Genomic DNA, 20,008 nt, shown 5'->3' on the forward strand with positions numbered 1-20,008 from the left:
ATAAGGACAGGCCCCGCCCCTCCATGTCAATCAATGGACAGAAGCTCCGCCCACAACTCCAAATAAGGCCAAGCCCCGCCCTCTCCATGTCAATCAATGGGCAGAAGCCCCGCCCACAACGCCATATAAGGGCAGGCCCCGCCCCCTCCATGTCAATCAATGGCATAAGCCCCGCCCACAACTCCAAATAAGGGCAGGCCCCGCCCATGTGTCAATCAATGGCAGAAGCCCCGCCCACAACTCCAAATAAGGGCAGGCCCCGCCCATATGTCAATCAAAGGGATGAAGCTCCGCCCACAACTCCAAATAAGGGCAGGCCCCGCCCCCTCCATGTCAATCAATGGCAGAAGCCCCGCCCACAACTTCAAATAAGGGCATGCCCCGCCCATATGTCAATCAATGGTGCAAAGCCCCGCCCACAACTTCAAATAAGGGCATGCCCCGCCCATATGTCAATCAATGGTGCAAAGCCCCGCCCACAACTCAAAATAAGGGCAGGCCCCGCCCCCTACATGTCAATCAATGGTGCAAAGCCCCGCCCACAACTCCAAATAAGGGCAGGCCCCGCCCCCTACATGTCAATCAATGGCAGAAGCCCCGCCCACAACTCCAAATAAGGGCAGGCCCCGCCCCCTACATGTCAATCAATGGGCAGAAGCCCCGCCCACAACTCCAAATAAGGGCAGGCCCCACCCCTACATGTCAATCAATGGGCAGAAGCCCCGCCCACAAGTCCAAATTAGGGCAGGCCCCGCCCCCATATGTCAATCAATGGCAGAAGCCCCGCCCACATCTCCAAATAAGGGTAGGCCCCGCCCCTTCATGTAAATCAATGGCATAAGCCCCGCCCACAACTCCACATAAGGGCAGGCCCCGCCCCCTCCATGTCAATCAATGGGATGAAGCCCCGCCCACAACTCCAAATAAGGGCAGGCCCCGCCCCCAGGCTGGTGGCGGACGTGCTCAATGACGTCGCCCTGGTGCTGGAAATCCTCGCTCCCCATTGGCTGAGCCTCGGCCCCGCCCTCCTCATCATGGCGGCCGCCGCCAGGGTGAGACTGGGGGGGAACTGGTTTATACTGGGAGGGACTGGGAGGGGACTGGTTTATACTGGGATGGACTGGGAATAAATTGGGATAAACTGGGATCTTACTGGTCCATACTGGGATGGACTGGGAGGCAACTGGTTTATACTGGGATGAACTGGGATAAACTGGGAGGGACTGGGAGGAACTGGGAGGGAATGGGATGGACTGGGAGGTAACTGGTTTATACTGGGAGGGACTGGGAGGGAACTGGGAATAAACTGGGATGAACTGGGATGTTACTGGTCCATCCTGGGAGGGACTGGGAGGCAACTGGTTTATACTGGGATGAACTGGGAATAAATTGGGATGGCTGGGGAGGTAACTGGTTTATACTGGGATGAACTGGGAGGAACTGGGAGGGACTGGGATGGACTGGGAGGGACTGGGAGGGGACTGGGATAAACTGGGAATGGACTGAGAGGAACTGGGATGGACTGGGATGGGACTGGGATAAACTGGGAATGGACTGGGATGGACTGGGAGGTAACTGGTTTATACTGGGAGGGACTGGGAGGGAACTGGGAGGGACTGGGAGGGAACTGGTTTATACTGGGAGGGACTGGGAATAAACTGGGATGAACTGGGATGTTACTGGTCCAAACTGGGAGGGACTGGGATGGGACTGGGATGGCCCGTACTGGTTTATAGTGGTCCATACTGGTTTCTACTGGTTTGTACTGGTTTACGCTGTATTTTTCCATTTATACTGGTCCATACTGGTTTATACTGGTTTGTACTGGTGGCAGTGCGTGGTGGGCGTGGCCGGCGGCGCCACCAGGGCGGCCCTGGCCGTGCACCAGGCCCGGAGGGACAACGTGGCCGACGTGGCCGCTAAGGACAGCAGCCAGGTGGGACTGGGAGCACTGGTTTGGACTGGGAGGGCACTGGGAAGGGACTGGGAGGGGATTTGAACCATCCATACTGGTTTATACTGGTTTATACTGGTTTGTACTGGTTTATAGTGGTCAATAAGCTACCAATCCAAGATGGCCGCCAAGTGAGTTATTCAAAATGGCCGCCAAGGACAGCAGCCGGGTGGGACTGGGAGCACTGGTTTGGACTGGGAGGAGACTGGGAGGGGATTTGGACCATCCATACTGGTTTATACTGGTTTGTACTGGTTTATAGTGCTCAATAAGCTACCAATCCAAGATGGCCGCCAAGTGAGTTATTCAAAATGGCCGCCAAGGACAGCAGCCGGGTGGGACTGGGAGCACTGGTTTGGACTGGGAGGGCACTGGGAGGAGACTGGGAGGGGATTTGAACCATCCATACTGGTTTATACTGGTTTATACTGGTTTGTACTGGTTTATAGTGGTCAATAAGCTACCAATCCAAGATGGCCGCCAAGTGAGTTATTCAAAATGGCCGCCAAGGACAGCAGCCGGGTGGGACTGGGAGCACTGGTTTGGACTGGGAGGAGACTGGGAGGGGATTTGGCACCATCCATACTGGTTTACACTAGTTTATACTGGTTTACACTGGTGCTGAGTTACTCATCCAAGATGGCGGCCAAATAATGTAGTCCAAGATGGCCGCCAAGGACAGCAGCCGGGTGGGACTGGGAGCACTGGTTTGGACTGGGAGGAGACTGGGAGGGGACTGGGAGGGGATTTGGACCATCTATACTGGTTTATACTGGTTTATACTGGTTTGTACTGGTTTATAGTGCTCAATAAACTACCAATCCAAGATGGCAGCCAAATAATGTAATCCAAGATGGCCGCCAAGTGAGTTATCGAATTGCTCCATACTGGTCCATACTGTTTTATACTGGTCTGTACTGATCCATACTGGTTTATAGTGGTTTATACTGGTTTATACTGGTTTATACTGGTCCTTACCGGTCCTTACTGGTTTATACTGTTTTATACTGGTTTATACTGGTTTATACTGGTTTATACTGGTCCTTACCGGTCCTTACTGGTTTATACTGGTTTATACTGGTTTATACTGGTTTCTATCAATCCCTACCAGTCCATACTGGTCCATACCGGTCCTAACTGGTTTATACTGGTTTATACTGGTTTTTATCAATCCGTAATGGTCCATACTGGTCCATACTGGTCTGTATTGGTCCGTACCGGTCCTTACTGGTTTATACTGGATTATACTGGTTTTTACTGGTTTCTATCAATCCTTAAGGGTTCGTACTGGTCCGTACTGGTATGTTCTGTTCCATACTGGTCCATACTGGTCCTTACTGGTTTATACTGGTCTGTACTGGTTTTTACTGGTTTCTATCAATCCATACCGGTCCATACTGGTCCATACTGGTCTGTACTGGTCCATACTGGTCTGTACTGGTCCATACTGGTCTGTACTGGTCCATACTGGTCTGTACCGGTCCTTACTGGTTTATACTGGTTTATACTGGTCCATACTGGTTTCTATCAATTCCTACTGGTTCCTACTGGTTTCTGTCAATTCCTACTGGTTTATACTGGTTCCTACTGGTTTCTATCACTTCCTACTGGTTTATACTGGTCCTTACTGGTTTGTACTGGTTTATAGTGGTTTGTACTGGTCCATACTGGTTTGTACTGGTCCTTACTGCCTTGTACTGGTCCTTACTGGTTTGTACTGGTCCTTACTGGTTTGTACTGGTCCTTACTGGTTTGTACTGGTCCATACTGGTTTCTATCAATTCCTACTGGTTTATACTGGTCCTTACTGGTTTGTACTGGTCCTTACTGGTTTGTACTGGTCCATACTGGTTTCTATCAATTCCTACTGGTTTGTACTGGTCCTTACTGGTTTGTACTGGTCCTTACTGGTTTGTACTGGTTTATAGTGGTTTGTACTGGTTTATACTGGTTTGTACTGGTCCATACTGGTTTCTATCAATTCCTACTGGTTTGTACTGGTCCTTACTGGTTTGTACTGGTCCTTACTGGTTTGTACTGGTCCATACTGGTTTCTATCAATTCATACTGGTTTGTACTGGTCCTTACTGGTTTGTACTGGTCCATACTGGTTTCTATCAATTCATACTGGTTTGTACTGGTCCTGACTGGTTTGTACTGGTCCTTACTGGCAGGAGACGCTGGTGAACGGGGCGGGGCTGCTGCTGTCGCTGCTGCTGCTCCCCCTGCTGGACGGGCGGCCATGGTGAGGGGCGGGGCCGGGGGCGTGGCCACCATAAGGGGCGTGGCCAGAGGGCAGGGGACCACTGCTATTGGTCGGGACAGGGGGCGTGGCCAAAATGGGGGCGTGGCCATTGTGGGCAGGGCTAAGTGGATGTGAGCAGGGGGCGGGGCCTAAGGGGGAGGAAGGGGCGTGGCCTAAGTGGGGAGGGGCTTAAAGGGGCGTGGCTTGAATGGGGAGGGGCTTAAAGGGGCGTAGCTTAAATGGGGAGGGGCTTGAAGGGGCGTGGCTTAAATGGGAGGGGCTTAAAAGGGCGGGGTTTAAATAGGAGGGGCTTAAAAGGGGCGTGGCTTAAATGGGGAGGGGTTTAACTCTGAGGTGGGAAGTAGGAGGGGCTTAAAAGGGGAGGGGCTTCGAGGGGCGGGGCTGGAATTGGGCGGGGCCAGAAGGGTTTGGAGTTTTTCGGCAAAATGGGCGTGGCTTATTCAAGAAGGGGCGTGGATTATCCATAAGTGGGCGTGGCCTATGTTGGATGGGCGTGGCTTATATAGGGAATGGGCGTGGCCTATCCATAAGTGTATGTGGCCCAGGTGAGGTGGGCGTGGCTTCTTCAAGAAATGGGCGTGGCCTATCCAAGAGTGGGCGTGGCCTATGTGGGGTGGGTGTGGCTTATCCATAAGTGGGCGTGGCCCAGGTGAGGCAGGCATGGCCCAGGTGAGGTGGGCGTGGCTTGTTAATGGAGTGGGCGTGGTCTGTCCATAAGTGGGCGTGGCCTATGTTGGATGGGCGTGGCTTGTTCATTAAATGGGCGTGGTCTGTCCATAAGTGGGCGTGGCCCAGGTGAGGTTTGGGGTCTTCCAGGTGAGGTGGTCGTGGCCAAGGTGAGGTGGGTGTGGTTTAGTAATTAAATGGGCGTGGCCTGTCTGTAAGGGGGCGTGGCCCAGGTGAGATTTGGGCTCTTTCCAGGTGAGGTGGGCGTGGCCAAATTGAGATTGGCGTGGGTTAATAAAATGGGCGTGACCTATCAATAAGTGGGCGTGGCCCAGGTGAGCTTTGGGCTCTTTCAGGTGAGGTGGGCGTGGCCAAGGTGAGGTGGGTGTGGTTTATTAAATGGGCGTGGCCTATCCGTAAGTGGGCGTGGCCCAGGTGAGATTTTGGGTCTTTCAGGTGAGGTGGGCGTGGCCAAGGTGAGGTGGGCGTGGCTCATTAATGAAGTGGGCGTGGTCTATCCATAAGTGGGCGTGGCCCAGGTGAGCTTTGGGATCTTCTAGGTGAGGTGGGCGTGGCCCAGGTGAGGTGGGCGTGGCTCATTAATGAAGTGGGCGTGGCCTATGCATAAGTGGGCGTGGCCCAGGTGAGCTTTGGGCTACTTCAGGTGAGGTGGGCGTGGCCCAGGTGAGGTGGGCGTGGCTCATTAATGGAGTGGGCGTGGTCTGTCCATAAGTGGGCGTGGCCCAGGTGAGCTTTGGGCTACTTCAGGTGAGGTGGGCGTGGCCAAGGTGAGGTGGGCGTGGCTTATTTGGGAAATGGGCGTGGTCTGTCCATAAGTGGGCGTGGCCTAGGTGAGGCTTGGGCTCTTCTAGGCGAGGTGGGCGTGGCCAAGGTGAGGTGGGTGTGGTTTAGTAATTAAATGGGCGTGCCCTATCCATAAGTGGGCGTGGCCCAGGTGAGATTTTTGGATCTTTCCAGGTGATGTGGGTGTGGCTCAGGTGAGGTGGGTGTGGCTCATTAATAAAATGGGCGTGGTCTATCCATAAGTGGGCATGGCCCAGGTGAGATTTGGGCTCTTCTAGGTGAGGTGGGCGTGGCTCATTAATTAAGTGGGCGTGGCGTATCCATAAGTGGGCGTGGCCCAGGTGAGGTTTGGGGTCTTCCAGGTGAGGTGGGCGTGGCCATTTCTGAGGTGGGCGTGGCTTATTCACGAAGGAGGCGTGGCCTATCCATAATTGGGCGTGGCCTAGGTGAGGTGGGCGTGGCTTATTCCCAAAGGGGGCGTGGTTTATTCACCAGTGGGCGTGTCCTTACCTGTCTCCGCCCCCCCTCAGGCTCACCTGGGCCACCCTGGGGCTGCTCCTGGCCGCTCACCTGGCCGCCAACATGGCCGCCCTGGCCTCCCTCACCCTCACCTCCCTGAACCGGCCCCGCCTCCGGCTGGCCATTGGCTGGGCCCTGCGAGGGGGCGGGGCCGGCGGGGAAAGGGGCGTGGTCAGCCCGGGGCCGGGCGGGGTCGAGCTGGAGCTGCCCCGCCCCGAGCAGGTGAACCCCCGCGAGCCGCTGCTGCCAGGTGAGGGGGTTGGGGATCTGGGGTCACCTGGGCACACCTGGGCACACCTGGGGAGGATTTGGGGTCACCTGGGCACACCTGGGCACATCTGGGGAGGATTTGGGGGCACCTGGGCACACCTGGGCACACCTGGGGAGGATTTGGGGGCACCTGGGCACACCTGGGGAGGATTTTGGGGGATTTGGGGTCACCTGGGCACACCTGGGGAGGATTTGGGGAATTTGGGGTCACCTGCGCACACCTGGGGAGGATTTGGGGTCACCTGGGCACACCTGGGGAGGATTTGGGGTCACCTGGGCACACCTGGGGAGGATTTTGGGGAATTTGGGGTCACCTGGGCACACCTGGGGAGGTTTTGGGGTCACCTGGGCACACCTGGGGAGGATTTTGGGGAATTTGGGGTTTCCCGGCCACGCCCGCAGGGGTTTGGGGCGCGCTTTGATGACGTCATCGCCCCTCCCCCCCCCAGGGTTCGGGTCCCGCCTCCGCCTCCACCTGGGGGCGCCCCTGGAGCAGCTCGTGAGCAGGTGGGGGCGGGGCCAAATTTGGGGAATTTTGGGGGATTTTGGGGGATTTTTGGGAAAAAAAATAGGGGTGAAAATTCGGAGAATTTTGTTTAATTTTTGGGATTTTTTTTGGAATTTTTGGGGATTTTTGGGGGATGTTTTTATAATTTTTTTGTGTTTTTTGGAATTTTTTTGGGGAGTTTTTGGGGAATTTTGGGTATTTTTTGGGGAATTTTGGGGGAAAATTTTTGTAGATTTTTATAAATTTTGGAGGGAAATTTTTTGGAATTTTTGGGGGTTTTGGAGAAGTTTTTATCTTTTTTTTGGTGTTTTTTTTTATTTTTTGTGGGGAGGTTTTGGGGGAATTTTTGGGATTTTTTTGGGGAATTTTTGGGGAAAATTTTTGTAGATTTTTAAAAATTTTGGAGGGAAATTTTTTGGAATTTTTGGGTTTTTTGGGGAAGTTTTTATCTTTTTTTTTGTGTTTTTTTTGATTTTTTTGGGGGAGTTTTCGGGGAATTTTTTGGGAGTTTTGGGGAAAATTTTTGTAGATTTTTATAAATTTTGGAGGGAAATTTCTTTGAATTTTTGGGGAAGTTTTTATCATTTTTTTGGTGTTTTTTTGATTTTTTTGGGGGGAGTTTTCGGGGAATTTTTTGGGAGTTTTGGGGGAAAATTTTTGTAGATTTTTATAAATTTTGGAGGGAAGTTTTTTTGAATTTTTGAGGTTTTTGGAGCAGTTTTTATCTTTTTTTTGGTGTTTTTTTTATTTTTTGGGGGGAGTTTTGGGGGAATTTTTGGGAGTTTTGGGGGAAAATTTTTGTAGATTTTTATAAATTTTGGAGGGAAATTTTTTTTAATTTTTGGGGTTTTTGGGGAAGTTTTTATCTTTTTTTTGGTGTTTTTTTGATTTTTTTGGGGGGAGTTTTTGGGGAATTTTTGGGGAATTTTGGGGGGAAATTTTTGTAGATTTTTATAAATTTTGGAGGGAATTTTTTTGGAATTTTGGGAATTTTGGGGGGATAATTTTTGTAATTTTTTGGTTATTTTTTGGTGCGGCTTTGGAATTTTATGGGGAATTTTCGGGAATTTTGGGGGAAATCTTTGGGGAAAATTTTGGAGACATTATTATTTTATTTTTGGGGGAATTTTTTGGGGAATGTTGTGGCAATATTGTGAATTTTAGGTGAAATTTGAGCAATTTTGGGGGAGTTTTGAGGGAATTTTGTGGGAAATTTTGTGAGGAATTTTGTGGAATTTTGAGGGAAATTTTGAGGGAATTTTTTAGGAATTTTGGAGGAAGTTGGGGGGAATTTTGTGGATTTTCTGAGGAATTTTATGGAATTTTGGGGGAGTTTTAGGGAATTTTGTGGGAAGTTTTTGGGGAATTTTGTGGGAATATTTTTTAATTTTTGAGGAATTTTGTGGGAAATTTTTTGGGAAATTTGTGGGAATTTTTTTGAATTTTTGAGGAATTTTGTGCGAAATTTTTTGGGCATTCTGGGGGAATTTTGCGGGAATATTGTGAATTTTTGGTCAAATTGGGGCAATTTCGGGGGAATTTTGAAGGAATTTTTTGGGAAATTTGGGGGAATTTTGTGGGAATTTTCTGGAATTTTGGGGAATTTTTTGGGACCGTTGGGAATTTGTCGGGATTTGACCAATTTTGGGATTTTTTTCCCGCTTTTCCAGCGAGGCCGAGTTCCGGAAGGCTCTGGAGTGCGGAACCCCCGACTACGTCCTCGTGCTCCGCCCCTCCCAAGGTGGGAAAACCCCAACATTCCCAAAATTTTGGGAAAAATATCCAAAATTCCGAGGGGAAACAGAAAAAAAAAACCAAAATTTTGGGGGAAAAACACCAAAATTTGGGAAAACGCGAAAAAAATCAGGAGGGAAAACGGGGCAAAAATCCCAAAAATTTGGAGGAAAAATTTTTGGGGGATATTTGGGAATTTTCCTGGAATTTTGGGAATTTTCCCGGATTTTGGGGAACTTTCCTGGATTTTTGGGAATATTCCCAGATTTTTGGGAATTTTCCCGAATTTTTGGGAATTTTCCCAGGTTTTTGGTAATGTTTCAGGATTTTTTGGGGATTTTCCAGGATTTTTGGGAATTTTCCCAGATTTTTTTGGAGTTTTCCCGGGTTTTTTGGGAATTTTCCAAGATTTTGGGAGTTTTCCTGGATTTTTGGGAATTTTCCCAGATTTTTGGGATTTTTGGGAACATTGCTGAATTTTCAGGATTTTCGGGAACATTTCAGGATTTTCGGGAACATTTCGTGATTTTGGGGAACATTCCTGGATTTTTGGGAATTTTGGGAACATTTTGGGATTTTGGGGATTTTTTTGGGAACATTTTGGGATTTTTGGTGAACATTCCCGGATTTTTGGGAATTCCGGGACCATTTTGGGATTTTTGGGATTTCTGGATTTTCGGCAACGTTTCTTTCAAAATTTCCAGGAACGCTCCCGGATTTTTGGAATTTCTTGGAAACATTTTGGGATTTTTGGGGAATTCTCCTGGATTTTTGGGAACGTTCCCGGATTTCTGGGAAAGTTTCAGAATTTTTGGGAATTTTCCCAGATTTTTTGTGAATTTTCCCATATTTTGGGGAGTTTTCCCATATTTTGGGAGTTTTCCCGGATTTTGGGGATTTTTGGGAGTATTTCTGGATTTTTGGGAATTTTCCCGGATTTTTGGGAATTTTGGGAACATTTCGCGATTTTTGGCGAACATTCCCGGATTTTTGGGATTATTTTGGGTCCATGTTGGGATTTTTGGGAACATTTCAGGATTTTTTTGGGAACATTTCGGGATTTTTGGTGAACATTCCCGGATTTTTGGGATTTTCGGGAACATTTCGGGATTTTTGGGCAACTTTCCCGGATTTTTGGGATTTTTGGGAACATTTTGGGATTTCTGGATTTTCGGCAACGTTTCTCTCCGGATTTTCAGGACCACTCTGGGATTTTCGGGATTTTTGGGAACATTTTGGGATTTTTGGGGAACATTCTGAGATTTTTGGGAACATTTCAGGATTTTTTTGAGAACATTTTGGGATTTTTGGTGAACATTCCTGGATTTTTGGGAATTTTGGGAACATTTTGGGATTTCTGGATTTTTGGCAGTTTTCTTTCAGGATTTTCGGGACTTTTGGGAACATTTCAGGATTTTTGCGATTTTTTGGGAACATTTTAGGATTTTTGTGAACATTCCCAGATTTTTGGGAACATTTCAGGATTTTTTGGGAACATTTGGGGATTTTGGTTAACATTCCCGGATTTTTGGGAATTTTGGGAACACTTCGGGATTTCTGGATTTTCGGCAACGTTTCTCTCCGGATTTTCGGGAACGCTCCGGGATTTTCGGGATTTTTGGGAACATTTCAGGATTTTTGCGATTTTTTGGGAACATTTTAAGATTTTTGTGAACATTCCGAGATTTTTGGGAGCATTTCAGGATTTTTGCGATTTTTTGGGAACATTTTAGGATTTTTGTGAACATTCCGAGATTTTTGGGAGCATTTCAGGATTTTTGCGATTTTTTGGGAACATTTTAGGATTTTTGTGAACATTCCGAGATTTTTGGGAACATTTCAGGATTTTTTGGGAACATTCCCGGACTTTTGGGAATTTTGGGAACATTTTGGGATTTCTGGATTTTCGGCAACGTTTCTCTCTGGATTTTCAGGACCACTCTGGGATTTTCGGGATTTTTGGGTACATTTTGGGATTTTTGGGAACATTCCCGGATTTTTGGGAACATTTCGGGATTTTTGGTCAACTTTCTCAGACTTTTGGGATTTTTGGGAACATTTTGGGATTTCAGGATTTTCGGCAACGTTTCTCTCCGGATTTTCGGGAACGCTCCGGGATTTTTGGGATTTTTTGGGAACATTTCAGGATTTTTGGGGGAACATTCCCAGATTTTTGGGAACATTTCAGGATTTTTTGGGAACACTTTGGGATTTCTGGATTTTCGGCAACGTTTCTTTCAAAATTTCCCGGAACGCTCCCGGATTTTCGGGATTTTTTGGGATTTTTGAGATTATTTTGGGTCCATGTTGGGATTTTTGGGAACATTCCGAGATTTTTGGGAACATTTCAAGATTTTTTGGGAACGTTTTGGGATTTTTGGTGAACATTCCCGGATTTTTGGGATTTTTGGGAACATTTTGGGATTTTTGTGAACATTCCGAGATTTTTGGGAACATTTCAGGATTTTTTGGGAACATTTGGTGATTTTGGTTAACATTCCCAGATTTTTGGGAATTTTGGGAACATTTTGGGATTTCTGGATTTTCGGCAACGTTTCTCTCCGGATTTTCGGGAACACTCCGGGATTTTCGGGATTTTTTAGGAACATTTCAGGATTTTTGGGGAACATTCTGAGATTTTTGGGAACATTTCAGGATTTTTGGGGAACATTCTGAGATTTTTGGGAACATTTCAGGATTTTTGGGAACATTTGGGGATTTTTGTGAACATTCCCGGACTTTTGGGAATTTTGGGAACATTTTGGGATTTTTGGTGAACATTCCCGGATTTTAGGAATTTTGGGAACATTTCGGGATTTTTGGTGAACATTCCTGGATTTTTGGGAATTTTGGGAACATTTCGGGATTTTTGGTGAACATTCCCGGATTTTAGGAATTTTGGGAACATTTCGGGATTTTTGGTGAACATTCCTGGATTTTTGGGATTTTTGGTGAACATTCCCAGATTTTTGGGAATTTTGGGAACACTTCGGGATTTCCGGATTTTCGGCAACGTTTCTCTCCGGATTTTCAGGACCACTCTGGGATTTTTGGGATTTTTGGGAACATTTTGGGATTTTTGGGAACATTCCCGGATTTTTGGGAACATTTCAGGATTTTTGGTCAACTTTCTCAGACTTTTGGGATTTTTGGGAACACTTTGGGATTTCAGGATTTTCGGCAGCGTTTCTCTCTGGATTTTCGGAAACGGTCCCAGATTTTCGGGATTTTTTGGGAACATTTCAGGATTCTTGGTGAACATTCCCAGATTTTTGGGAACATTCCCGGACTTTTGGGAATTTTGGGAACACTTCGGGATTTCAGGATTTTCGGCAATGTTTCTCTCCGGATTTTCGGGAACGCTCCGGGATTTTCGGGATTTTTTAGGAACATTTCAGGATTTTTGGGAACATTTCGGGATTTTTGGTCAACTTTCCTGGACTTTTGGGAATTTTGGGAACATTTCGGGATTTCTGGATTTTCGGCACCGTTTCTTTCCGGATTTTCGGGAACGCTCCCGTATTTTCGGGATTTTTTGGGATATTTGGGATTATTTTGGGGACCATGCTGGGATTTTTGGGAATTCTCTCCCACAGGGAAGCTCGGGGTGGTGCTGCGGCGCCGCTCCGGATTTCAGGAACGTTCCCAGCTTTCGGGGATGTTTTTTCCGGGATTTTTGGGAACGTTTCGGGAATTGCGGGACCATGCTGGGATTTTTGGGAATTCTCTCCCGCAGGGAAGCTGGCGGTGGGGCTGCGGCGCGGGGCGCGCGGGGCGGCGCTGCGCGGCTGCGCTCAGGCGCTGCTGCTGGAGCAGCTCCTGGGGCAGCCCCTGGGGGGCGCCGCCACCGCCCTGGGCCGCAGCCTGGAGCCGCTGCAGAGGCGCCTGCGCCGCTGCCGTGAGTGAGCGCCGGATTTGGGGAATTTGGGGATTTCGGGGAATTTGGGGATTTTGGGAATTTTTGGGGAATTTGGGGAATTTTCAGGGCTTTAAATGGGATTTTTTTGGGGGGTTAAATGGGATTTTTGGGGGATTTTTGGGGGGTTAAATGGGATTTTTTTGGGGTTTAAATGGGATTTTTGGGGGATTTTTGGGGTTTAAATGGGATTTTTTGGGGGTTTAAATGGGATTTTTTGGGGCATTTTTTGGGGGGTTAAATGGGATTTTTTGGCATTTAAATGGGATTTTTGGGGGATTTTTTGGGGGTTAAATGGGATTTTTTGGGGGGTTTAATTGGGATTTTTTGGGGGTTTAAATGGGATTTTTGGGGGATTTTTTGGAGGGTTAAATGGGATTTTTTGGGGGTTAAAATGGGATTTTATGGGGATTTTTTGGGGTTTAAATGGGATTTTTTTGGGAATTTTTGGGGTTTAAATGGGATTTTTTGGGGGTATTTTTTGGGGGGTTAAATGGGATTTTTTGGGGATTTTTTGGGGTTTAAATGGGATTTTTTGGGGGTATTTTTTGGGGGGTTAAATGGGATTTTATGGGGATTTTTTGGGGTTTAAATGGGATTTTTTTGGGATTTTTTGGGGGGTTAAATGGGATTTTTTGGGGATTTTTTGGGTGTTAAATGGGATTTTTTGTGGGAATTTTTGGGGTTTAAATGGGATTTTTTGGGGGGTTTAAATGGGATTTTTTGGAGGTTTAAATGGGATTTTTTTGGGCTTTAAATGGGATTTTTTGGCTGTTCAAATGGGATTTTTTGGGGATTTTTGGGGGTTTAATTGGGATTTTTGGGGGATTTTTTGGGGGGTTAAATGGGATTTTTGGGGAATTTTTGGGAAATTTTCAGGGCTTTAAATGGGATTTTTTGGGCATTTTTTTGGCGTTTAAATGGGATTTTTTGGCGATTTTTTGGGGTTTAAATGGGATATTTTTGGGGGGGTTTAACTGGGATTTTTTGGGGCATTTTTTGGGTGTTAAATGGGATCTTTTTGTGGGAATTTTGGGGGGTTAAATTGCATTCTTTGGGGTTTAAATGGGATTTTTTTGGGTTTTAATTGGGATTTTTTGGGGTTGAAATGGGATTTTTTGGGGCATTTTTTGGGTGTTAAATGGGATTTTAAGTGGGAATTTTTGGGGGTTAAATGGGATTTTTTGGGGTTTAAATGGGATTTTTTTGGGGATTTTTTGGGGGTTAAAATGGGATTTTTTGGTGTTTAAATGGGATTTTTGGGGGATTTTTTGGGGGTTAAAATGGGATTTTTTGGGGGATTTTTTTGAGGGTTAAATGGGATTTTTTGGGGGTTAAAATGGGATTTTTTGGGGATTTTTTGGGGTTTAAATGGGATTTTTTTGGGCATTTTTGGGGTTTAAATGGGATTTTTTTTGGGGTTTAAATGGGATTTTTGGGGGATTTTTTGGGGGTTAAATGGGATTTTTTGGGGGTTAAAATGGGATTTTTGGGGGATTTTTGGGGGATTTTTGGGGGTTAAATGGGATTTTTTGGGGGTTTAAATGGGATTTTTGGGGGATTTTTTGGGGTTTAAATGGGATTTTTTGGAGATTTTTGGGGGGTTAAATGGGATTTTTTGGGGGGGTTTAAATGGGATTTTTTTGGGATTTTTTGGGGGTTTAAATGGGATTTTTGGGGCATTTTTTGGGGGTTTAAATGGGATATTTTGGGGATTTTTTGGGGTTTAATTGGGATTTTTTTGGGTTTAAATGGGATTTTGGGGGGATTTTTTGGGTGTTAAATGGGATTTTTTGGGGGTTTAAATGGGATTTTTTTGGGAATTTTGGGGGTTTAAATGGGATTTTTTTGGGGGGTTTAAATGGGATTTTTTGGGGGTTTAAATGGGATTTTTTTGGGACTTTTTGGGTGTTAAATGGGATTTTTTGGGGGAATTTTTGGGGTTTAAATGGGATTTTTTGGGGGGTTTAAATGGGATTTTTTGGCATTTAAATGGGATTTTTTGGGGGTTTAATTGGGATTTTTTGGGTATTTTTGAGGGTTTAAATTGGATTTTTGGGGGATTTTCAGGGCTTTAATTGGGATTTTTGGGGCATTTTTTGGGGGGTTAAATGGGATTTTTTGGGGGATTTTTTGGGATTTAAATGGGATTTTTTTTTGATTTTTTGGGGGTTTAAATGGGATTTTTTTGGGATATTTTGGGAGTTTAAATGGGATTTTGGGGGGTTTAAATGGGATTTTTTGGGGGTTTAAATGGGGTTTTTGGGGGATTTTTTGGGTGTTAAATGGGATTTTTTGGGGATTTTTGGGGTTTAATTGGGATTTCTTAGCGTTTAAATGGGATTTTTTTGGGGTTTAAATGGGATTTTTTAGGTGTTCAAATGGGATTTTTTGGGGATTTTTGGGGGTTTAAATGGGATTTTTTTGGGGCATCTTTTGGGATTGTTGGGAATTTTTGGGAATTTTGAATTTTCTGGCAATTTTCAGGGGTTTAAATGGGATTTTTTTTTGGCATTTTTGGGGTTTAAATGGGATTTTGGGGTATTTTTGGGAATTTGGGGAGGATTTTGGGGGGAAATTTCTGTGATTTTGGGGAAATTTTCGGGGGGATTTTGGGTGGAATTTTGGGAATTTGGGGCAGAATTTGGGAGGAATTTTGGGAATTTGGGGGAATTTGGGGAATTTCGGGGGAATTTGGGAATTTCAGGGAAACGTTGGAAATTTGTGGATTTCGGGTTTGAATTTTGGGAAATTTTGGGATTTTGGGGGTAAATTTTGGGAATTTTCAGAATTTGGGGCAGAATTTGGGGGGATTTTGGGAAACATTGGAAATTTCTGGATTTCGGGGGTGACTTTGGGGCAGAATTTGGGTGGAATTTTGGGGGGAATTTTGGGAATTTGGGGGGAATTTTGGGCGAACGTTGGAATTTGGGATTTCGGGGGTGAATTTGGGGCAGAACTTGGGGGGAATTTGGGGAATTTTGGGTGGAATTTGGGGGTAATTTTTGGAATTTTGGGGATTTCAGGGAAATATTGGAAATTGGGATTTTGGGGGTGAATTTGGGGCAGAATTTGGGGGGAATTTGGGGAATTTTGGGTGGAATTTTTGGAATTTTGGGGATTTCAGGGAAATATTGGAAATTGGCATTTCGGGGGTGAATTTGGGGCAGAATTTGGGTGGAATTTTTGGGGGAATTTTGGGGGAATTTTGGGGATTTCAGGGAAATATTGGAAATTGGGAATTCGGGGGTCAATTTGGGGCAGAATTTGGGGGAATTTGGGGAATTTTGGGTGGAATTTGGGGGGAATTTGGGGAATTTTGGGTGAACATTGGGAATTTTGGGCGAACGTTGGAATTTGGGATTTCGGGGGTGAATTTGGGGCAGAACTTGGGGGGAATTTTGGGGGGAATTTTGGGAATTTGGGGCAGAACTTGGGGTGGAATTTTTGGAATTTTGGGGATTTCAGGGAAATATTGGAAATTGGGATTTCGGGGGTCAATTTGGGGCAGAATTTGGGGGGAATTTGGGGAAATTTGGGTGGAATTTGGGGGGAATTTTGGGAATTTGGGGTGAACATTGGGAATTTTGGGCGAACGTTGGAATTTGGGATTTCGGGGGTGAATTTGGGGCAGAACTTGGGGGGAATTTGGGGAATTTTGGGTGGAATTTGGGGGTAATTTTTGGAATTTTGGGGATTTCAGGGAAATATTGGAAATTGGGATTTTGGGGGTGAATTTGGGGCAGAATTTGGGGGGAATTTTGGAAATTTGGGGCAGAATTTGGGGTGGAATTTTTGGAATTTTGGGGATTTCAGGGAAATATTGGAAATTGGGATTTCAGGGGTGAATTTGGGGCAGAATTTGGGGGGAATTTGGGGAATTTTGGGTGGAATTTTTGGAATTTTGGGGATTTCAGGGAAATATTGGAATTTGGGATTTCAGGGGTGAATTTGGGGCAGAATTTGGGGGGAATTTGGGGAATTTTGGGTGGAATTTTTGGAATTTTGGGGATTTCAGGGAAATATTGGAAATTGGGATTTCGGGGGTGAATTTGGGGCAGAATTTGGGGGTAATTTGGGGAATTTTGGGTGGAATTTTTGGAATTTTGGGGATTTCAGGGAAATATTGGAATTTGGGATTTCAGGGGTGAATTTGGGGCAGAATTTGGGGGGAATTTGGGGAATTTTGGGTGGAATTTTTGGAATTTTGGGGATTTCAGGGAAATATTGGAATTTGGGATTTCAGGGGTGAATTTGGGGCAGAATTTGGGGGGAATTTGGGGCATTTTGGGTGGTATTTTTGGAATTTTGGGGATTTCAGGGAAATATTGGAAATTGGGATTTCGGGGGTCAATTTGGGGCAGAATTTGGGGGAAATTTGGGGAATTTTGGGTGGAATTTGGGGGGAATTTTGGGGATTTCAGGGAAATATTGGAAATTGGGAATTCGGGGGTGAATTTGGGGCAGAATTTGGGGGGAATGTTGGGAATTTGGGGTGAACATTGGGAATTTTGGGCGAACGTTGGAATTTGGGATTTCGGGGGTGAATTTGGGGCAGAATTTGGGGGAACTTTGGGAATTTGGGGCAGAATTTGGGGTGGAATTTTTGGAATTTTGGGGATTTCAGGGAAATATTGGAAATTGGGATTTCGGGGGTGAATTTGGGGCAGAATTTGGGGGGAATTTTGGAAATTTGGGGCAGAATTTGGGGTGGAATTTTTGGAATTTTGGGGATTTCAGGGAAATATTGGAAATTGGGATTTCAGGGGTCAATTTGGGGCAGAATTTGGGGGGAATTTGGGGAATTTGGGGCAGAATTTGGGGGGAATTTTGGGAATTTGGGGAAGAATTTGGAGTGGAATTTTTGGAATTTTGGGGATTTCAGGGAAATATTGGAAATTGGGATTTCGGGGGTCAATTTGGGGGGAATTTTGGGAATTTTGGGCGAACGTTGGAATTTGGGATTTCGGGGGTGAATTTGGGGCAGAATTTGGGGGGAATTTGGGGAATTTTGGGTGGAATTTTTGGAATTTTGGGGATTTCAGGGAAATATTGGAAATTGGGATTTCGGGGGTGAATTTGTGGCAGAACTTGGGGGGAATTTTGGTAATTTGGGGGTAATTTTGGGAATTTCGGGCAAACGTTGGAATTTGGGATTTTGGGGTGAATTTTGGGGCAGAACTTGGGGGGAATTTGGGGAATTTTGGGAATTTGGGGTGAACATTGGGAATTTCGGGCGAACGTTGGAATTTGGGATTTCGGGGTGAATTTTGGGGTGAATTCGGGGGATTTCGGGGCTGATCCCGTCCCCCCCCAGCTGCGGGCGCGGTGCCCTGGGGGGTCCTGGCCGAGACCTCGCGGCTGTTCCGGGAGCTGGGCCCCGCCCTCCTGCGAGGTGCGTGCCCCCCAAAAACCCCACTTCCGGTTCACTTCCGGGTTCTGCTGCCTGCTTCCGGTCCTCTCCTTTCCCTCCCGAGCCACTTCCGGGTGTTTTTGTGTTTCCCTGTGTTGTGATGGAGTCACTTCCGGTTCACTTCCGGGTTCTGATGCCTGCTTCCGGTCCTCTCCTTTCCCTCCCGAGCCACTTCCGGGTTTTTTTTTGTTTCCCTGTGTTGTGATGGAGTCACTTCCGGTTCACTTCCGGGTTGGGGTTTAGGGGGGTTTTGAGGGGGGGATTTTGGGTGGGATTGGGAATTTTGGGGAATTTTGGGTGAATTTGGGGGAATTTTCTGAAATTTGGGGGATTTTGGGTGGAATTTTCTGGAATTTGGGGCAATTTGGGGAATTCTGGTGGCATTTGGGGGGATTTCGGGGAAAATCTGGAATTTGGGGGATTTCAAAGGGGGAATTTGTGGAATTTTGGACAATTTTGGGGAATTCTGGTGGGAATTTTCTGGAATTTGGTATATTTTGGGGCAAATTTGGGGGAATTTGGGGAATTCTGGAGGAATTTGGGGAGAATTTTCAGGAATTTGGGAGAATTTTGGGTGAATTTTGGGAATTTAGGGGAATTCTGGGTGGAATTTTCTGGAATTTGAGAGAATTTGGAGGAATTTGGGGAAAATGGGGGAGTTCCGGTTGAATTTGCACAATTTCGGTAAATTTTGGGAAATTCTGGTGGAATTTGGGGGGGATTTGTGGAATTTTGGGAGAATTTGGGGAATTTTGTGTGAATTTTGGGGAATTTGGGGTAATTTTAGTGAAAGCTGTGGAATTTTGGGAAATTTTGGGTAAAATTTTCTAAAATTTGGGGAAATTTGGGTGGAATTTTGGGAAATGCAGGATTTTGGAGTAAATATTTGGAATTTCTGGAATTTTGGGGAAATATTGGAAATTTTGGGAATATGGGGTGAATTTGGGGAATTTTGGGTGGAATTTTGAGAATTTGGGGCAGAATTTTGGGTGGAATTTTGAGAATTTGGGGCAGAATTTGGGGGAATTTTGGGAAATTCAGGATTTTGGGGTGAATATTGGGGATTTTGGGAATTCTGGTGGAATTTGGGGTGGCTTTTGGGGGGAATTTCGTGAATTTGGGGAGGATTTTGCGGGAAATTCCAGGGATTTTTGGGGGAAAAATGTGGGAAATTTTGTGTGGAATTTTGCGCCAGAATTTGGGGGAATTCTGGTGAAAACTGAAATTTTGGGTGGAATTTTCTGCAATTTGGGGGAATCTTGGGTGAATTCTGTGGGATTTCGGGTGGAATTTTGGGAATCTGGGGGCAATTTTGGGGGGAGTTTCCTGAAATTCGGGCGGGGGTTTTTTTGGGGCAAATTTTATTGTATTTGTGCCACTTCCGGCGCCACTTCCGGCGCCACTTCCGGGTTGGGTCCCACCGTGAGGGCGCCCCCTGCAGGACTGGAGGCCGCGGGCTGGGACACGCAGCGCCCCCTGCTGGCCGCCGACGATTGGAGCCTGGAGTGGGCGGGGCCAGCGCCGGGCCACGCCCCCGAGTGAGGCCACGCCCCCTTCTCCCGAAAGGGCGGGAAACGCCACGGGAAATAAAAAATTTTACCGAATTTTGGTGGATTTTTGGGGATTTTGGGGAAATTGGGAAATTCCGGGAGGGTTCGGGGGAATTTTGGGAGGATTTTGGGTGGGTTTCGGAGATTTTGGGGGGATTTTGGGAGAATTTTGGGTGGATTTGGGGAAATTTTGGGAGAATTTTTGGGTGGATTTGGGGAAATAGTTGGAATTTTGGGGGATTTTGGGGAAATTGGAAATTCCGGGAGGGTTTGGGGGAATTTTGGGAGGATTTGGGTGAATTTGGGGAGAATTTTGGGTGGATTTGGGGAAATATTTGGAATTTTGGTGGATTTTGGGTGGATTTGGGGAAATTCGAAATTCCGGGAGGGTTTTGGGGAATTTTGGGA

At 46.2% G+C, this 20,008-nt stretch overlaps 1 protein-coding gene across 19 annotated transcripts in view; it reads left to right on the plus strand.

Moving 5' to 3' along the window:
• RUSF1 (RUS family member 1) overlaps positions 1-19,861 on the plus strand; it is a 28,902-nt gene extending 9,041 nt beyond the window's left edge. For 2 of the 19 annotated variants that reach the window (XM_085593459.1, XM_085593460.1), the window contains exons 7-15: positions 947-1,052; positions 1,835-1,936; positions 4,129-4,199; positions 6,221-6,459; positions 6,929-6,986; positions 8,658-8,728; positions 12,458-12,619; positions 17,955-18,032; positions 19,492-19,654. In XM_085593459.1, coding sequence (XP_085449585.1) covers positions 947-1,052; positions 1,835-1,936; positions 4,129-4,199; positions 6,221-6,459; positions 6,929-6,986; positions 8,658-8,728; positions 12,458-12,619; positions 17,955-18,032; positions 19,492-19,592 — 988 coding nt within the window. In that variant the 3' untranslated portion in view covers positions 19,593-19,654. Of the gene's footprint in view, positions 1-946; positions 1,053-1,834; positions 1,937-1,998; positions 4,200-6,220; positions 6,460-6,928; positions 6,987-8,657; positions 12,300-12,457; positions 12,624-17,954 lie in introns of those variants that run through there. The other 17 variants (XM_085593449.1, XM_085593450.1, XR_014958701.1 and 14 more) reach the window with 16 other exon arrangements.
• The last annotated feature ends 147 nt before the right edge of the window (positions 19,862-20,008 follow it).

This window comes from Lonchura striata, chromosome 16 (assembly GCF_050655825.1).
Source record: "Lonchura striata isolate lonStrDom1 chromosome 16, ASM5065582v1, whole genome shotgun sequence".
Taxonomy (NCBI): domain Eukaryota; kingdom Metazoa; phylum Chordata; class Aves; order Passeriformes; family Estrildidae; genus Lonchura; species Lonchura striata.